The following is a 17229-nucleotide window of genomic DNA, read 5'->3' as shown; positions in this document are numbered from 1 at the left end:
ATACCATGGTGGGTTCCTGGTGTAACCTGCAGATGCATTTAAAAATGACCTTTGTGTGTCAACAGGTAAAATGTTTATCAATTTCCCTACCTTTCAACAGACAAATGCTACTATGTATTGGAACTGGAATTTATTACTGTTGGTTGTGTCAAAATGGTACATCTTCTATATAATATACATTCTGTATATCTTCCTAGATATATATAGTTTATTATTGAATAATGTTATGTGAATGTAAGTGAGCTCTTTTTCCACAGGTAAAATGTTTATCAATTTCCCAAGAAAACAATCAGTAAAATAGTTTTAAAATTCTTGAGTATGCTTCGTCATGCAAATATTGAAAATGAAGCATTTCACCTGATACATTTACGGAGTCAAATGAAACCATTTATACCTTATCACATGCTTTGAACCAGTATTTTATCATTTACATACTAATCATTTCACTGCATATGCATATTGCATAGCATTTATGTGGTTTATTTTATCATACTTGATGAAAAGCCCTTTTAAACTATTTAAGTATGGTATGGACCTTATATTCATGGATCAAATTAATAAATAATATAGTTAATTCTAATTTGAAGACTACATATATTATTATGTACAGGATTCCCTTGCTTTTTTATATATGGGATCATTTTATCAATGTAATATAAGACATTTTATAAAGGTAAAGCACTGTTTATTCATATAAAACATAGAAACATTGCAAAGCATTATTGGACGTACAGCAGACACTTTGCAAAAAAGTTAAAATACTTCAGAATGAACAAATGGAGTGAAAATTTGCAAAACTCTCTCCTCTCACTGTGAGTTGGAGAAGCCTTTTTATATCTTCAGATGGACAATTAGGTTGCAGTCCTATCTATCAGAATTGATTACATCTCATTAAAATACAGTTATACAAAACAGATTGACCACATGCATTATAATTAACACAGGCCTGAGTTTGTTACTGTTGTCATTGTGTTTGATGTGTTGATTGGTGCTGGGCAGCATTCTTCAGACAGCAGATCACACACTGTTTTAAGTCCTCAATCAAATACTTGTGCCACAAAACACACAACCTTTATACTGTTTTAGCTGATTGAATATCCTAAAGACTGATTGATTGATTAACCTAAAAACAACAGCTGTATTACAACTCCAAGACACTAATAATTAAAGTAGTCCTCGGAAATGAGTCAAGACAAACTGATGATTGCTTTATAGACAAGACAGAATTAGTAACATGAAACCATTAATCATATAAAGAATATAAAGAAAATAATACATAAGTAAGTACATGTTCCCACTACACTAAACAAAAAAATAAATACTCAGTACCTTATCAGGAAAATGTCAGTGAAATACCTGAAAAGATCCTGAGGTAGTGAAAAAATGCCCCATGTGGAGTGCCCTGTAGCGAACAGTGACAGACCTGAGCACACCTTCATCTTCTGGTCAGAGAAAGACATACATAGTTAAACAGCACTTTCATTTAAAAAAAAAATAAAGCTTTTCCAGTAGAGCATGTAATATTGTCTAAATATAATGCTTTCAAATGTCTTCACGTGCTGGGCATGACCAGCTGTCCCGGTGTTTATTTCAGCATGCAGTCATAAGGGCAGACAGAGCCTGTGAGAAAAGAACAACAAAAAACAAATACACACCAATAGAAAAAAGGGAGGATGAGTCATTGCAGTGACAAAGCAAGAACTGTCAATGTCAACTGTCAACTGTCACAGCTCTCACTCACGCTTGTTTATTGAGCATGTCAATAGAATTGTATTTATTTTTCTCATATGATTGATATATACTCATGTTTTGACCAAAGAATCGAAGCATTGGAACACATTCTGTTGACAAAATCCAGTCCAGCACCAGGTTAGAAGACTGAATGCAGGTGTGTAGTAATAGTGTAGTAAAGTACTTGCTGCTGGTTGTTCGTTTTTTCCAAAATATTATAGCAGTTTGCAATGATAATCCAATATTAAGAAATATTATGTGCCTTGAAATTGTGGACGTGTAAAATCCCATATTGTGTGTTTTATATAAATATTGAAGACACTTGAAAGGTCTTTGTCGTTGGTATAAAGACGTGTCAGTCTAACTACTAATCAGATGAAACAAAGTCATGTAAATCTCTCCTGCTTCCACACAGTCCCTCACAACGGGCTTTATGTGCCGCGTTGACCGGAGCGTGGCCTGTATTTTCATGCAGTGTGAGGTCAGGTAGCGATCTGTCAAATTTGATACGGCGCAAGACTGCTGAGGGGACGGTTTGCAAAAATATTTTGCAGCCCAGTCACTTTTCTCAGGGTGGGTGTGTTTCATTTTGTAATAAACTGTACATGTTTCCATTAGGGATTAGTAGTAGTCAAGCATAGGTGTGTGTGTGGATTGCCCTGTTTTTCATGCTAACAACGACAAAACATATTGAGCACACCTTCAAACATTGACACATTTTTGGACAGCTGAAAAGAGATTAGTTAGAATGCACCAGTTACAATGTCTGCCTTTTTCATCAATAATAATGCATGATTCATATAAAGTAATATGACGTAATATTTCAAAACATGTATGCTTCAGGACTTGACCTATCTCCAATTAAAATTATACTCCTTGATGATGGAATTGCATTGGGTAGAGGGAAGAATTATGTGTCAAACAGAAAAACCACCATATATTGGAATATACACTGATCAGCCATAACATTATGACCACTGACAGGTGCAGTGAATAACACTGATAATCTCGTTATCATGGCACCTGTCAGTGGGTGGGATATATTAGGCAGCAAGTGAACATTTTGTCCTCAAAGTTGATGTGTTAGAAGCAGGAAAAATGGGCAGCGTAAGGATCTGAGCGACTTTGACAAGGGCCAAATTGTGATGGCTAGACGACTGGGTCAGAGCATCTCCAGAACTGCAGCTCTTGTGGGGTGTCCCCGGTCTGCAGTGGTCAATACCTATCAAAAGTGGTCCAAGGAAGGAAAAGCGGTGAACCGGCGACAGGGTCATGTGCGGCCAAGGCTCACTGATGCACATGGGGAGCGAAGGTTGGCCCGTGTGGTCCGATCCAACAGACGAGCTACTGTAGCTCAAATTGCTGAAAAAGTTCATGCTGGTTCTGATAGAAAGGTGTCAGAACACACAGTGCATCGCAGTTTGTTGCGTATGGGGCTGCGTAGCCCATGCTGACCCCTGTCCACTGCCGAAAGTGCCTACAATGGGCACGTGAGCATCAGAACTGGACCACGGAGCAATGGAAGAAGGTGGCCTGGTCTGATGAATCACGAGTTCAAGGTGTTGAATTGGCCTCCAAATTCCCCAGATCTCAATCCAATCGAGTATCTGTGGGATGTGCTGGACAAACAGGTCCAATCCATGGAGGCCCCACCTCACAAATTACAGAACTTAAAGGATCTGCTGCTAACGTCTTGGTGCCAGATACCACAGCACACCTTCAGAGGTCTAGTGGAGTCCATGCCTCGACGGGTCAGGGCTGTTTTGGCAGCAAAAGGGGGACCTACACAATATTAGGCAGGTGGTCATAATGTTATGGCTGATCGGTATATATATATACACTCACCTAAAGGATTATTAGGAACACCTGTTCAATTTCTCATTAATGCAATTATCTAACCAACCAATCACATGGCAGTTGCTTCAATGCATTTAGGGGTGTGGTCCTGGTCAAGACAATCCCCTGAACTCCAAACTGAATGTCTGAATGGGAAAGAAAGGTGATTTAAGCAATTTTGAGCGTGGCATGGTTGTTGGTACCAGACGGGCCGGTCTGAGTATTTCACAATCTGCTCAGTTACTGGGATTTTCACGCACAACCATTTCTAGGGTTTACAAAGAATGGTGTGAAAAGGGAAAAACATCCAGTATGCGGCAGTCCTGTGGGCGAAAATGCCTTGTTGATGCTAGAGGTCAGAGGAGAATGGGCCGACTGATTCAAGCTGATAGAAGAGCAACTTTGACTGAAATAACCACTCGTTACAACCGAGGTATGCAGCAAAGCATTTGTGAAGCCACAACACGTACAACCTTGAGGCGGATGGGCTACAACAGCAGAAGACCCCACCGGGTACCACTCATCTCCACTACAAATAGGAAAAAGAGGCTACAATTTGCACAAGCTCACCAAAATTGGACAGTTGAAGACTGGAAAAATGTTGCCTGGTCTGATGAGTCTCGATTTCTGTTGAGACATTCAGATGGTAGAGTCAGAATTTGGCGTAAACAGAATGAGAACATGGATCCATCATGCCTTGTTACCACTGTGCAGGCTGGTGGTGGTGGTGTAATGGTGTGGGGGATGTTTTCTTGGCACACTTTAGGCCCCTTAGTGCCAATTGGGCATCGTTTAAATGCCACGGCCTACCTGAGCATTGTTTCTGACCATGTCCATCCCTTTATGACCACCATGTACCCATCCTCTGATGGCTACTTCCAGCAGGATAATGCACCATGTCACAAAGGTCCAATCATTTCAAATTGGTTTCTTGAACATGACAATGAGTTCACTGTACTAAACTGGCCCCCACAGTCACCAGATCTCAACCCAATAGAGCATCTTTGGGATGTGGTGGAACGGGAGCTTCGTGCCCTGGATGTGCATCCCACAAATCTCCATCAACTGCAAGATGCTATCCTATCAATATGGGCCAACATTTCTAAAGAATGCTTTCAGCACCTTGTTGAATCAATGCCACGTAGAATTAAGGCAGTTCTGAAGGCGAAAAGGGGGCCAAACACAGTATTAGTATGGTGTTCCTAATAATCCTTTAGGTGAGTGTATATATATATATATATATATATATATATATATATATATATTCTATATATAGTCCTATGTATGTATTTTTTATTGTATCATTTCATTACAACACATTGCATCCCAGGAGCTCTATTTCCACATTTTGAAAAATGCATGACACTTCTTAAAGTATACAGTATACTATATATGTATGTATGTTGATGGTGTTTTCATTCTTTCATGTGCTAGCTGTCAATACAGATTCTTTGAAAGGCCCCCGTGTGGTGATCTTGTTTATTGCAGGTGTCACTGGTTAATTCCTTGGGTATTGATGCTTTGCTTTCTTTTTTTTTTTTTCAACAATTGATTTCGTAAATATTTTACAGCTGCTATAGACTGTTCATTATTCATTTTTGTAAGTTCAAACTCCAAACATTTAGAAATGTTACCTCTACAATAGTTACATTTACAGGAAAATCATGTACAAACTCCTAATTAAGTATCCTGCTATATTGCAGAGCGCTGCCACACTGTATAAGGCTGTTTCGAGGCCACTGCTCTCTCAGCGGGCTGCACAGTTAGTGACGGCTGAGCAGCTGTAAGAATGTCAGTTAAAAATGAAAACTGGTACCAAAACATGTCCAGAGCTGGTTAGAGCCGTATGCATCACAGAGCCCAACCGATTTACATCTGTGCTGCCACTGAGACTCGGCTGTTTAATCCTTGGCTGGGTGTATACGACCCCCCTGTCCTGGGGAGTTCATTCCTATAGGTTTCAAAGGTAAATGCAAAAATAAATTAGTTATTACAGACGTTGGTGACTCATTAATGTAAGACTGTAACACTGAGAAGCAGAAATCCCCAGGGGCCCCAGGAGCCGGGATAAAGCCCTTTAATCTTGACAACTGGTATTACTACTTTTAAACATAAACAATACTGGCGCTATTAAAAAGGGGGGTACGGGGGAGCTGTTAAGAACATGAAGTGCCCCATCGTGCTCGTTGGTGTCCATTAATAACTGAGTGTTCCAAGGATCCAAACTTCTAGCTTCTACCACATCGCTGGGGAGTTTGTTCAGATTATGGCGCCTCTCTGTGTGAAGAAGTGTCTCCTGTTTTCTGTCTTGAATGCCTTGAAGCCCAATTTCCATTTGTGTCCCTAGGTCCGTGTGTCCCTGCTGATCTGGAAAAGCTCCTCTGGTTTGATGTGGTCGATGTCTTTCATGATTCATGAGGGAATCACATGGGAGGGGTTGAAGAAGAATCCATACAGAGAGGGTGCAGTTCGAGCAGAAGCTGTACAAATAATTTGTATTAGTAAACAGGAGGTTGGCTGATATTTGAGACAAAAGAGAAGAGTGAACGTGTAGTTCTGGGGGCTTAATGGCTTGGCGTGGGCTTGGCTGACAAAGTCCGTGTGTGTAGAGACAGGACAATACATCCTACCTCTTATTTCCCAGATCACCTGTTGCTTACATTATTTTTGTTATTTTGTTATAATTATGGGAAGCTAATTAGTTAATTAGTCAAGTGAAACACTACAATACACAAAATGATTTGTTGTTGCACCCGCAATGTTGGGTCTACTGCTTGGAAAAAAAACAAGTGTTACAATGCTAAACCAAACTTCAGATGCCCTACATAACTTAAATAAAACATTTTATTTGAATATTACTTAAAAGTTGTTGGATATAACAAACCAAAACCAGCATAAAATGCCCCTCAATTGCCAGTCGTGTCAGCAGGCATTGAACCAGATTAAATTTAAACAATGGATTTTGAAAATATGATTACACACTATATATATATATATATTTCTGTTTTTTTCTGGAAGAGCACTATCCCCCATTTGGCAGCATCGCTGTGGAGCACTGCATTATTCTGCTTTATATCAAAGTGTTGTGCAATATGGAAACATAAAACATGTTTAGAAAAACATCTGGCATTTGAATTGTTTTGCTAAATGCACAAAAGCTTAATGTAAGCTGGTTTATCAGAGGAACAAGCAATCTCAAAAAATATATAATATTGACAAACTCTGAACTGTAGAAGGAAGTCCATTACAGATAACCCAAATGTCAAGGTCACTGTTTCAGGGTCTTTACTACTTTCAGTATAGTGGTGTCTTTTTAATGTTACTGAACATCGGGGCATATTCATACAGGGGTTTACACTGATTCACTATTTCCAACACTATCTGTATTGAATGAAATACAAATTAAGGTTAGGACAATTAACCGTAATTATTTTGAAGGTAAACATTCACTTATCAAGACAGCTCTACTTTGTATTAATGTTTAAATTGATTTGTTTTGTATTGAATGGTATTACTTATGTAAAATTTATAAGAGCATTTGCAAAGAAACAAATCCTAAAGTGGCACATCTTTAATGCTGGGAAGTTTTTCAGACCATCAGAAGGTCCCCAGTTCACATCAACAGATCCCCCTCGATGATCTGAGCCTCATTTCAAATCCCATCCTGATCTGCAATCCTTTACATCCTGCTGGTCCTCTCACATCCACATGTAATCCTTCAAATCCATGAACTCAATACATATACAGGCAGTAAGTAGGCAGTTTATTTGATTTGAAGCATTATAATTACATCATTTTTTTCATTATAAATCTGCAGGCTTCAGTGAAACAATGCAGGACCATAACCGGGCGTACACAGAAATATTGCAAATTACAGTTCAGATAAAACATTCCTATTGACATTTAACAGTAAAAATGTGTTCCTGTTTTTGCTTGTGCATAGTGCATTGATATTTATTCCTCGGTATTTTCCTTTTTGCTCGTCTCTTGTCCCTCGAAGATGGGGTACTTGGTCTCCACTTCGGCCCATGTAGTGGCACCGTTAGCCAGGTCCCGGATGATCGTGGGCAACTCCGTCACCTACGAGTGAAAATAAACGCATTGAAGGTGGCGTTTTTATTTTGCTTTAGGTTCGTCAGCACTTAGCATTGCTCAAACCAGTATTTTAAAAACACAATGATTTGTATATCCCACGCTCTAATCCTTTAAAATCACCTTTGCAAAATCAAATTTGACTACCACCACCAGTAATATTGACCCACCTCAGCCCTAATCTGGCGCATGGAGTCACGGTCTCGCAGAGTCGCCGTGTGAGGGGTCTTGTTAACGGTGTCGAAATCAATGGTGATGCCAAAAGCCACGCCAATCTCGTCCGTCCTGGCGTATCGCCGCCCGATTGACCCAGAAGAATCATCAACCTTGTGGGAAACTCCATTTCTGGTCAAGGCCTCAGCTGTGAGAGAAGAGAGAAAAGATGAAATTAAACCATGAAAAATGCTCTTACCAACAGAGCAAGAAAATATTCCATGTTAAAAATAAAATGTACAAATCAATCCAATTTGCCCTGGGATTAAACAAAAGTAAAATATTTTGAAGACCCGATCGCTGTTATGGGCATTCACTTCCTAAGAATTTTAGTGTGTTTAGACATGTCCCCTGATTTATGGCTTTTAAAAGTTACTTAAAATGCATATGGCTGAAGAAAAAAGCAATATGCAAGGTATACACTGATGTTTTATGGATCAAGCCTAAATAAAAAAAACTGTGCCAATCAAGAAAAAAAAAAAAAAAAACACACTATAGGAGTTCTCTCCATTCTGCTGTGTGCGTCAGGTTTAATCCTGCAGGCCCAACGAACATCACCTTCCCACTACCCGAAAACCTTAGCAAGCACTCCTCTGTGAAAATTACAGCAAGCTCCATGTACTTACACAGTTCTTTGACAAAAGGCATGAATTCCTGATTCTGGCTCAGAGGAAGGACTGAGCATTTGTAGGGAGACACTGTCGCTGGGAAGCTGAAATACTAGAGAGAGAGAGAAAGGCATGAGATATTCCAGAAAGGACTGAGGGGGCTACGTTGTTGTGAACGTACAGACATCAACACCAGCAACATAAAAGTCCACTCAGATATTCGATTGCACGACAGAGGGAAAAGCACCGGTAGAATTTCTTTCAAATGGAGCAGGGGAAGAACTTTTAAATGACCACAGAAGATATATTTAGAGCTTAAACAAAACAAAAACATAGGGCCAGGGAGCAGACATCATTCCCACGATTTCCGACATTAACAAACACCCGTACCGTTCTCTGCTCGTCGCCCTCTCGGACGTGGAATGTGTGTTCAAAAATCGAGTACATGATCCGTCCGATGCCGAAGGAGGGCTCGATCACGTTGGGGACGACTTCTTCCACTATTCAGAAACAAAACCGAAAATATCGCAACTGAATGACTTTGAAGGAAGCGGTTTTCAGAAGTGTATTGTGCATGTCCTCTAGGATATTTCCCTCGGCTCCTGCTGTGATGCGAGTCATCTTCCGTTCGGCTCGTCTATACTTCACAAAATCTATTCGCAATAGTTTCTCAGCACACCATACACCAACTTGTGCATCTCCAGCAAATGTAATAACACTTACCATGCAGAGTCTTCTGGTATCTCTTGACACTGACCATGTCTTTGGTTAATGTGAAAGTCTTCCCTTCGGTCTCGATGGCAAACTCTCTGAGGAGTGAAGCAACAGGACAGATCCTCACATCTCGCACCAGACCAACAACACAGCTGCGATAGAGAATCCCTGAAGCATCCCACCATAAACACAAATAAAAGTAAATCCTTCAATCACATGCAAGCCCACTTTTGTGCCCCAAAAAAAAAAAAAATCAGAAGCAGTTTAAAATGGTTTGAAAACATAAGCATTAGATGTTTTTCTCTTTTCTCCATTTTATTTCTGACGTGTGTGACATGGTTAAAACTCTTCATAGTGCAAAACATCAGCCGTACCCATTTTCACTGAGGAGTTTCTCTTGCTCCGTGATGTAGCATTCATCGCAGATCGCAAGGTACTCCATTGCCAGTTTGGCATCTTTCTTGTATGCTTTGCCAATGGCTCCTTTGTTGGGCTCAAACTGAACCACGTTGACAGTTTTGTGTGAAGCAGTTAAGGTTACAAACACAAAATACACTGAAAGGAATACAAGAACATGGAAAGGATCTAAATCCAAACTGCATGGCAAACAGCAGATTTCTCCTCCTCTTTATCAAGTTCTTCATGATCTGAAACAAACAGGTTTTGCAGACCACCCCAACTACACAAGAACTCTGAAAATTAACACAGAATCCAAAAAGGTTTATCAGTGGACATTCTGTTGTTGTACTTAAGTCCTCTTAAAAATAATTTAGTTTGCAGATGGAAAACCACATCGCTGCTGTGCACTGGATTTGTTCTGCAAGTGAAAGCAAATTCCACTAAAAATGTATACACCATTTAAATAGGAAGTAAAGGAGTCAAAAAGTACAATGTATAGGATTGTTTTGGTTTTCAAGTCCCCACCCATCCATCCACTCTTCACAAAAAGTGAGTCTCACAAAAACCAGAAAAGGATATGGGTTCTTTGAGAGCCTTTTCTGCCACAAGAGGGACCTTGGTGGCCCTGGCGTGACACAGCAAGTCAAAGCAGGAGCGGTCGGCACAGCCCACGATCTCAATCCATCCCTGAGAGAGACAAGTCACGAACACGGTTGGCCCTTCATCTTTCAACACAATCTCCAGATACAAACAAAGCACACAGCTATAAATCTGCAGGGCGTCATAACAAAAATGAAAGTCTTCTCGTGTTGTGGGTGGGGTTTTTAAGCTGGTTACACAAAGAACAAAGGTTATGTTTGGTTACCTTGGAGGTTAACTTTTCAACACAATGGCAATATTGTCTGTTCTTCTATGGTTACCCATTGGATCTGTTGTATGTGACAGATTCCCCATTATAAAATAAACACACCAGAAACCAGAATCACAGGATCTGGTCGTGAAAAAAAACAAACTGCACCTACGTAAGAGGTTTTGGTTTCTGCGTCCCAGCAGTCGCAGGCGTAGTGGGCCATCTCGTTGTCCATGTGCTGACGGAAGCGCAGTTTGTCTTTGGAGATGCCCACTTTGGTCAAGTACAGGTAGATCCTCCCGATAAAATAGCCCAGGACGGAGTTATTGATCACACCCTGCAAGAGACACCTGAATTGTTAGGAAATTTAAAAAAAGTGCAATTGGTCACACAGATTAACTTCTTGGTGTCGGATGGCCGGAGCTCCTCACCTGCTCGACCGCGTCCCCCAGCCGCATGATTGACGCGGACTGCCCGCTGGTCTGGGCTTTGGAGGAGTACAGCAGGATGTCCAGGTCGGCCACGTTCTGGAATTTGGGGTGCTTCTTCTCGTTGGGGTCCACAAAGTGCTCAATCTCTGCCATGGTGAACTCCCTGTGGGGGAAACGGGCCCAGAGCCAAGTTATTCCCCCGGTGGGTACATATTTCAATCCTATATAGAAGAACAGGATTGTTCCTCTTGTGGTTATTTCAAAAACTGAAAAGGAACATTTCAGACAGAGCATTTCTAAATTAATATAGGTTATGTTACTTTCATTCTCAGTCTTAAACATTTTTCCCCAATTCTAATCTACCCTTAACTGTTGCCCAACTCTTACCCTGTAGCCTAAAATCAGGTGCCTTACTGTAGTACAGAACAAAACGAAGACATATGAAGGGCCCAATTCTCAAAGCCCTGTGCAACCAACAAAAAAAAATCCCTTAGTCGGTTTGTTCTACTTTGTTTACCCAACTTGACTCCAGTATAAGGATCAACAAAGGACCTTTTCCCCGAGAATCTGAATAATCAACCCCATTGTGAGAGGATAAAGCACAAAAGTTCCCTTATTGTTCTTCACGGCGGCGCAATGAAGTTTACCGGACTCGGATGAGGCCGGAGCGCGGAGAGATCTCATTCCTGAAGGAATTCCCAATCTGGGCGGCAGCAAAGGGCATTTTCCCCTGGTTGAACTCGAGCAGACGTTTGAAGTTCAAAAAGATTCCCTGAGCAGTTTCAGGCCTCAAATAGCTGAACAAATAGAGCAAAAACACAGGATATTGTTATTTGACCAAGAGAGCCCACAATATAGGTAGAGATTTTAAAAAAACATTTTACCCTACATCAGATTATCAGGGAGACACTGACAGTCAGATTTATGGTCATTTTACAGTCTTTTAGTAATGCTGCATTATCTTCAAATACACATCTGGATTTCTTTCAGAGATTTTCATAGGCTGGCCAAATCATGCATGTATGCATTTGTCCTACCCTGGCATGTTTCCACCTGGTCCAATGGAGGTCTGGAACATCAGGTTAAAGGAGATGGGGGGGCTCAGATCATTTCCTGTGACCGGAGACTTGACATTGTACTTTACAAAGAGGTCAGCTAACTCTTCCTGGGTGTAGTTGTCCATCTAAAATGAAAACGTACAAAAAACATCGTCAGTTTAGAGAGCTGAAATGTCAGGCAGTTTCACAAAGGCAGTTATTCAGACTCTTCGGTTTTATTCAGAAGGACCCAAGCCCTCAGAAGAGACATCTGCTTCTTCCCCATCAAATAACTATTCTGTAATAGTTAAGAAAATAAGCCACCTGAGTGATGACACTGTCCATTTCAGCCTTCTTCTCAGCAGCACACTTCTTGTCTGACATGAGCTTTTGAAGGTGAGCTGCAATAAAGGAGGAAGGAACAATATCATAACCGAGCTCCCAAGCCAGAGATGCTGGTGGTCTTTTGATATCCCATAAAACATTTGTTGAGGAAAAATGTTTAGACTACTGTGTGGACAACAAAAGAGGATTCACTACAACTATCAAAGGCTTAGGATTTTTTTAACCATGAACATTTGGACATATTCCAAGTGCTGAACAAACACCAAGAGGAGGCGTGTGGGTGGTGCCGTCCTTCAAATGCCACTCTCTATTCATTAAAAACCCAGCAGCACTTGTCCAAAACAGCAAAATTAAAAATCGAGTATATTGACACCGCAGCCCTGGCCAAGTTGACGAGAGATGGGATGGGAACTACGCACAAAGCCACTCACTGTACATCTCATTGAAAAAGCTGCATGGAATAAAATATATCCAGAACTTAATAGGCGACTTACAGGACTATGATCTTAACAAACCTCTTGTATTCATACAGGAACCCACATTGAAAACACTTTCTCCATACCTTTCAAAAGATGGTCAGCACGGAAACACTCTCCGTTCTTAACATCTTTCACCATGTAGTCGGCAAACTTGTCCACATGGCCAGATGTCCTGGAAAACACCGCAAGTCATAACTCACTTAACACTGGAGGGTTTTCACAGTTCATCAATTAAAAAAAAAAAAAAAAGACAAAAAAACAATCATTAAACAAAACTCACATCCACTCGCATTATTAACTGAGCAGGCAACATAAAAACAATATATATGAATATATAAAAGCAATGGTGAACAAAATACTTATGCATGCTTGCATTCAGCAGGAATATTTTTGGGGGGGTTGTCTCTGCAACCGGGCTATGGGGGCTGCTGAGAACACAGACCCCATGCATAAAATCACAGAGTTAATATTTGCCCTTTACAAAAACTGGAGAACCATACAGAGTCACAGCTTCCAGAAACCACCAGGCACAAGACAGGACAGAACACGTTTGGAAAATCGAGTACAGAATTACCCTCCAGACAGCATTATCAAACAGTACATGTTCTCAAATGTTGCTCGAGTAACTCTACAGGGGTTGTCCTCATAGAGCTCTTTGCTGAGGTGTTGGACAGTGGGATGAAACGGTACAAGCACTTCCATTAAAACAGTGTCACACGAGAGAAAGTCTGTCCGAGTCCATGACTAGAGCTCTACTCTGCTCAGAGATGTAAACCCGACACTTACTTGAGCACTGGCTCCGGGGTTAACATGGTACAGTCGATTTCAAGGATCTGTTCCTCCTGAATAAAGTGCTGCCTCCAGATCTGAAGGATGTTGTTCTTCAGAGCACAGCCGACTGGTCCGAAGTCATACAGCCCACTGACGCCTGAACCGAGCATGTGCGGGAGAAATCACGACAGTGTCAGGGCACAAGCAGTGAATGGCAGATGCCCAGTTCAGCAAACTGGAGGAACACAGGGACTTTTGATTTGTGTCATGTGAGGTCTAAATGTCTGATTAAACACTGAATTTGGTCTTTCTTGCACTTCACGCTCTCACACAATTTGTATTACTGTAGTCTAATTTTAAATGGCATAAGCCAATAGCTATGAAGAACACTAAGAACAAAAACCTCAATAGCTAAAGGGAATGAAGAACAGGTCCGTTTACTTCGGCTAACAGTTTCTCAGTACAGAGCAAAGAGACGAGTAAAAAATTATGTTTATTTTAGAAACAATATCAATATCAGTTGGCTGTTCTAACCGTTTTGCCTTCTTACCCCCATAGATGGCAAATGCCTGGTCATAAAAGAACCTTCTCTTCAGAGTGTCCTCCATTTTTGGCCTGTCCACAATGTCATCCTTAGGCTGCAGGGCCAGCTCCTATACAGAGGACAAAAATCACCAAAAACAATAAAATAAAAATCAATCCTGGCTAATTAAAGAATCTAAAAAGCTTTTAAAATGGCTACACATGTACACGTGATGTCGATGCCACTGTGCCAATGCCATCTTCCAGATTAAAACACAAAGGCGAGGAAACTTAATAAAAGGGAGTTTAGTAAGTTTTGCAGTATTTGAAATATCAAAATGCACACTACAATCCTTTATAAATGTTTTTTGTCACTGTGACCGGGCTATGGAGACTGCTTCAGAAAAACAGACCCCATGCAAGAAATCACAGCGTTAATGTTTGCCTTAAAACACAACCTGAAGGACTGCACAGGAAGACAGCTTCCAGGAACCACAAGGCAAGAGACATTTAAACAAATGGGAATTACGGTCAATGGATATCTATGCAACAAACACAGGAGAAAAATATAGACTACACATCTAATATCATGTGGATTGGGTACAAAGTACACAATGCACCATTTTGACATGCATTACTGTAAGTGTGAATTCAGGAAGAATCACATGCCATATAATAAAATAAAAAGGATAAACAAAGCCCAATTCTCCCCCTGGTCTCGTATCAATAGGACACCATAAATGTGTCAACGAGGCCTGGAATACCATGCACAGAACAATGCACTGAGCGAGTTCATGACCCCAGACATTTGTTTCTTTCTTTGGAAGGATATTATTTCTGGGGTGTTAAGGCAGCCTAACAAAATATAAATTACGATTTCTTATGTAATATTACATCACTCTTAATTATTAGGCAGCTAAAGGAGTCCTGTGCAATGTTGGGAATTTGCGTTTCATCATCATTGGAAAGAAAGGGACAGAAGCCACCCTTGAGAAGTAAAGACACAAACATCTACCTTAGCCTCCAGGGTTCTCTTGCGGGCCTTGAGCTCAGCCACCGCCTTACTGACGTCCACATCGGGGGCCTTGTCGTCCTTCAGTTTCCGCACCAAGTCGCCCTGTGGAGAACACCAATTCCCACACATGAAGACAGTGAGGAGTGAGACTGCAAGACCTCTTTACTCCGGCTGTAGAAAGCATCCGATTCCTCACAACCTTACTGAGCTTACTGGTCCAACAGCAAGGTTACATTGCAGCTATCAAGGCAAGGTCTACAGAACACATAACAGGGTTGGGGTCAATTCCACTTTTTCCCCAATTCTCTATTTTTCAGACCCATTTCCATGTTCCAGTTACTTTTACCATCAACATAATGTGCTCTACTGGAACTGGAAACTAAATGAAAAGGCAATTACAGACTGCATAGGAATTGACCTTAGTCAAAACAGGCACCATGCAGATGCAGAGGAGCACACATCACCTGCAAAGAGCTGGACAGGACCTGCATCCAGGCACAGATTAGATGCGTTCATGTATGTATACGTCTACCAGAAAGGGTTTTAATCCCTTTTTAAGCAGTAGGATAGCCTAGAAATACATATGTTGCCTTTTATTTCTCTCAGTCTTTCGACCTGCATGATTTATTGTGTTGGGTGAATGTTTTGCTCTCTGGTCTATTCATGCAAACATTTTCCACCAGAAGACATCGGTATGCAATATGAACCGACTGGTTTAGGACACAGTACACTTACATGCATCTGCCTTAAGATCGAAACTGTAAAAGCACAGTTTTAACCCACACACCGGCGGCCATATTTTAAATAAAAGTGCAGAGAAGTGGATGCGGAGGACGAGTCAGCAGCGCCATCACTCCCACTCCCGGTGCATCGCGGCGCAGATGTGCTTAAACGTGGCAGATCGGGGCTATAGGAGGAGCTGGAGCCGACTATCCGTGCAAAAGCAAAGCCACCATGCACTTTCTATAACAGCGCACAGCCCATGTGCAGGACATTATTACAGCACGCCACAACCCAACGCAAGGCACAAATCCCCACAGAAGACAAGTATAGCTTGCATAAATGTATCGCTAAACCAAATTACACTATAGATCAACTGGAGGAGTTTGCGATTACGAATATATTAAAAACACACATTGTACACATCAGTCCCTTATTCAGCCCGTGTGCTGAATTACCGATCGTTAATTAAGCATTCCTGTTGGACTGTGGCTGCTTATTTGAGCCACTGGCTGGACTGCATCGATGCATGCGGTTAGTGGCACACTGGTTTCATTTAGGCGATGATGCTTCCCCATCAGGAAGTCCAGTGCCACCATTGCATTAATTGCATGACTGTAACAATGCATTAACAATAGGGTGCCCCATGGGTGGTAATGCAGTCTGGAAACAAGGTGAGCTGCATCAATACCACACGACTCACAAATGAGACCCCAAAGCATGCCTTGTGCTCACTGACACAGTCAGCCCGGGACCCACCTGCTCCTTCACCGCCTGCCTCAGAGGAGCCAGCAGCTCTTCGATGTTGCCGTCCATACTGCGTCCTTCCGCAAGCTGCTGCTGCTGCCACAGGCTTTTCCGCTCGTTTCTCAGCGAGGGCACCGACCGAGAGAAGAGCCTGCTTGGGAGCCGACCGTGGGGCGGGTGTGGCGCCGAGGAGAGCCGGGAGGCGAGCAGGCGGGCCGCAGGGAGGACGTGGGAGCCGAGCAGGGCGGGCGCAGCCTTCAGCAGCATGGGCCGACAGCACCGGCGGAATGATGAAATCTCAGGCAATGCGTAAAGCTGCCGGCGGGGCGGGAGCGGCACTTTCGCGGCGCGGTTTTGTGCTGGGGAACATAAGAAAACAACAGCGAAGGCGGATTCAACACGACAAACATCAGGAATACTCAGAAAAAAACACTATTTTAAATCTAGATTTTAAACTTCATGAATTAAAACACATTTTACTGTCTGCTAAAGTAATGTAGTAGTTTGCGGTGTTATGTGAAGATTAGCGAAGGCAGATTCGACACAACAAACACAAAGAACACAAACACAGCCTTTCTGTATTTTAAAGCTATATCATACATAAAAACATATTTTACTATCTGATAAAGTAATGTAATGGCCTAAAGATGTTATATATGAATATTTTGTTATAGGTTTAAATCCTCATAGCAGAAATAATTATGTGGAATATATTAATG

At 41.5% G+C, this 17229-nt stretch overlaps 1 protein-coding gene and 2 non-coding genes across 3 annotated transcripts; all 3 read right to left on the bottom strand.

Annotated features, from left to right (window-relative positions):
- Window positions 1-7309: 7309 nt before the first annotated feature.
- gars1 (glycyl-tRNA synthetase 1) lies at window positions 7310-16806 on the bottom strand. Its single transcript, XM_066716955.1, has 17 exons — window positions 16523-16806; window positions 15044-15145; window positions 14057-14159; window positions 13522-13663; window positions 12819-12907; window positions 12236-12312; window positions 11912-12057; window positions 11522-11671; window positions 10875-11037; window positions 10616-10780; window positions 10168-10280; window positions 9569-9709; window positions 9204-9289; window positions 8871-8980; window positions 8499-8592; window positions 7830-8020; window positions 7310-7647 (listed from the first exon to the last, which is right to left on the bottom strand). The coding sequence occupies exons 1-17, from the start codon at window positions 16775-16777 to the stop codon at window positions 7522-7524; spliced, it is 2253 nt and encodes a 750-aa protein (XP_066573052.1). The 5' UTR covers window positions 16778-16806; the 3' UTR covers window positions 7310-7521.
- On the bottom strand, window positions 13133-13264 carry LOC136713423 (small nucleolar RNA SNORA84). The gene has a single exon (XR_010804953.1). It is a non-coding gene; the product is annotated as a small nucleolar RNA SNORA84 (small nucleolar RNA).
- LOC136713418 (small nucleolar RNA SNORA84) lies at window positions 14395-14529 on the bottom strand. The gene has a single exon (XR_010804952.1). It is a non-coding gene; the product is annotated as a small nucleolar RNA SNORA84 (small nucleolar RNA).
- Window positions 16807-17229: the final 423 nt, after the last annotated feature.

Source organism: Amia ocellicauda, chromosome 2 (assembly GCF_036373705.1).
Source record: "Amia ocellicauda isolate fAmiCal2 chromosome 2, fAmiCal2.hap1, whole genome shotgun sequence".
Classification (NCBI taxonomy): Eukaryota; Metazoa; Chordata; class Actinopteri; order Amiiformes; family Amiidae; genus Amia; species Amia ocellicauda.
Note: the sequence above shows the minus strand (reverse complement) of the source record. Positions and strands in the feature narration are given on the sequence as shown.

What these genes read in the sequence shown, in the direction of transcription:
- gars1 (XM_066716955.1), bottom strand. Translation starts at nt 16,777, where the DNA reads ATGCTGCTGAAGGCTGCGCCCGCCCTGCTCGGCTCCCACGTCCTCCCT. An exon ending in TCCGGCCTCATCCGAGTCCG is followed by an intron (nt 11,038 to 11,521) that starts GTAAACTTCATT and finishes TTTCCCCCACAG; the next exon opens with GGAGTTCACCATGGCAGAGA. An exon ending in GCTCTCAAAGAACCCATATC is followed by an intron (nt 9,710 to 10,167) that starts CTTTTCTGGTTT and finishes TTCACACAAAAC; the next exon opens with TGTCAACGTGGTTCAGTTTG.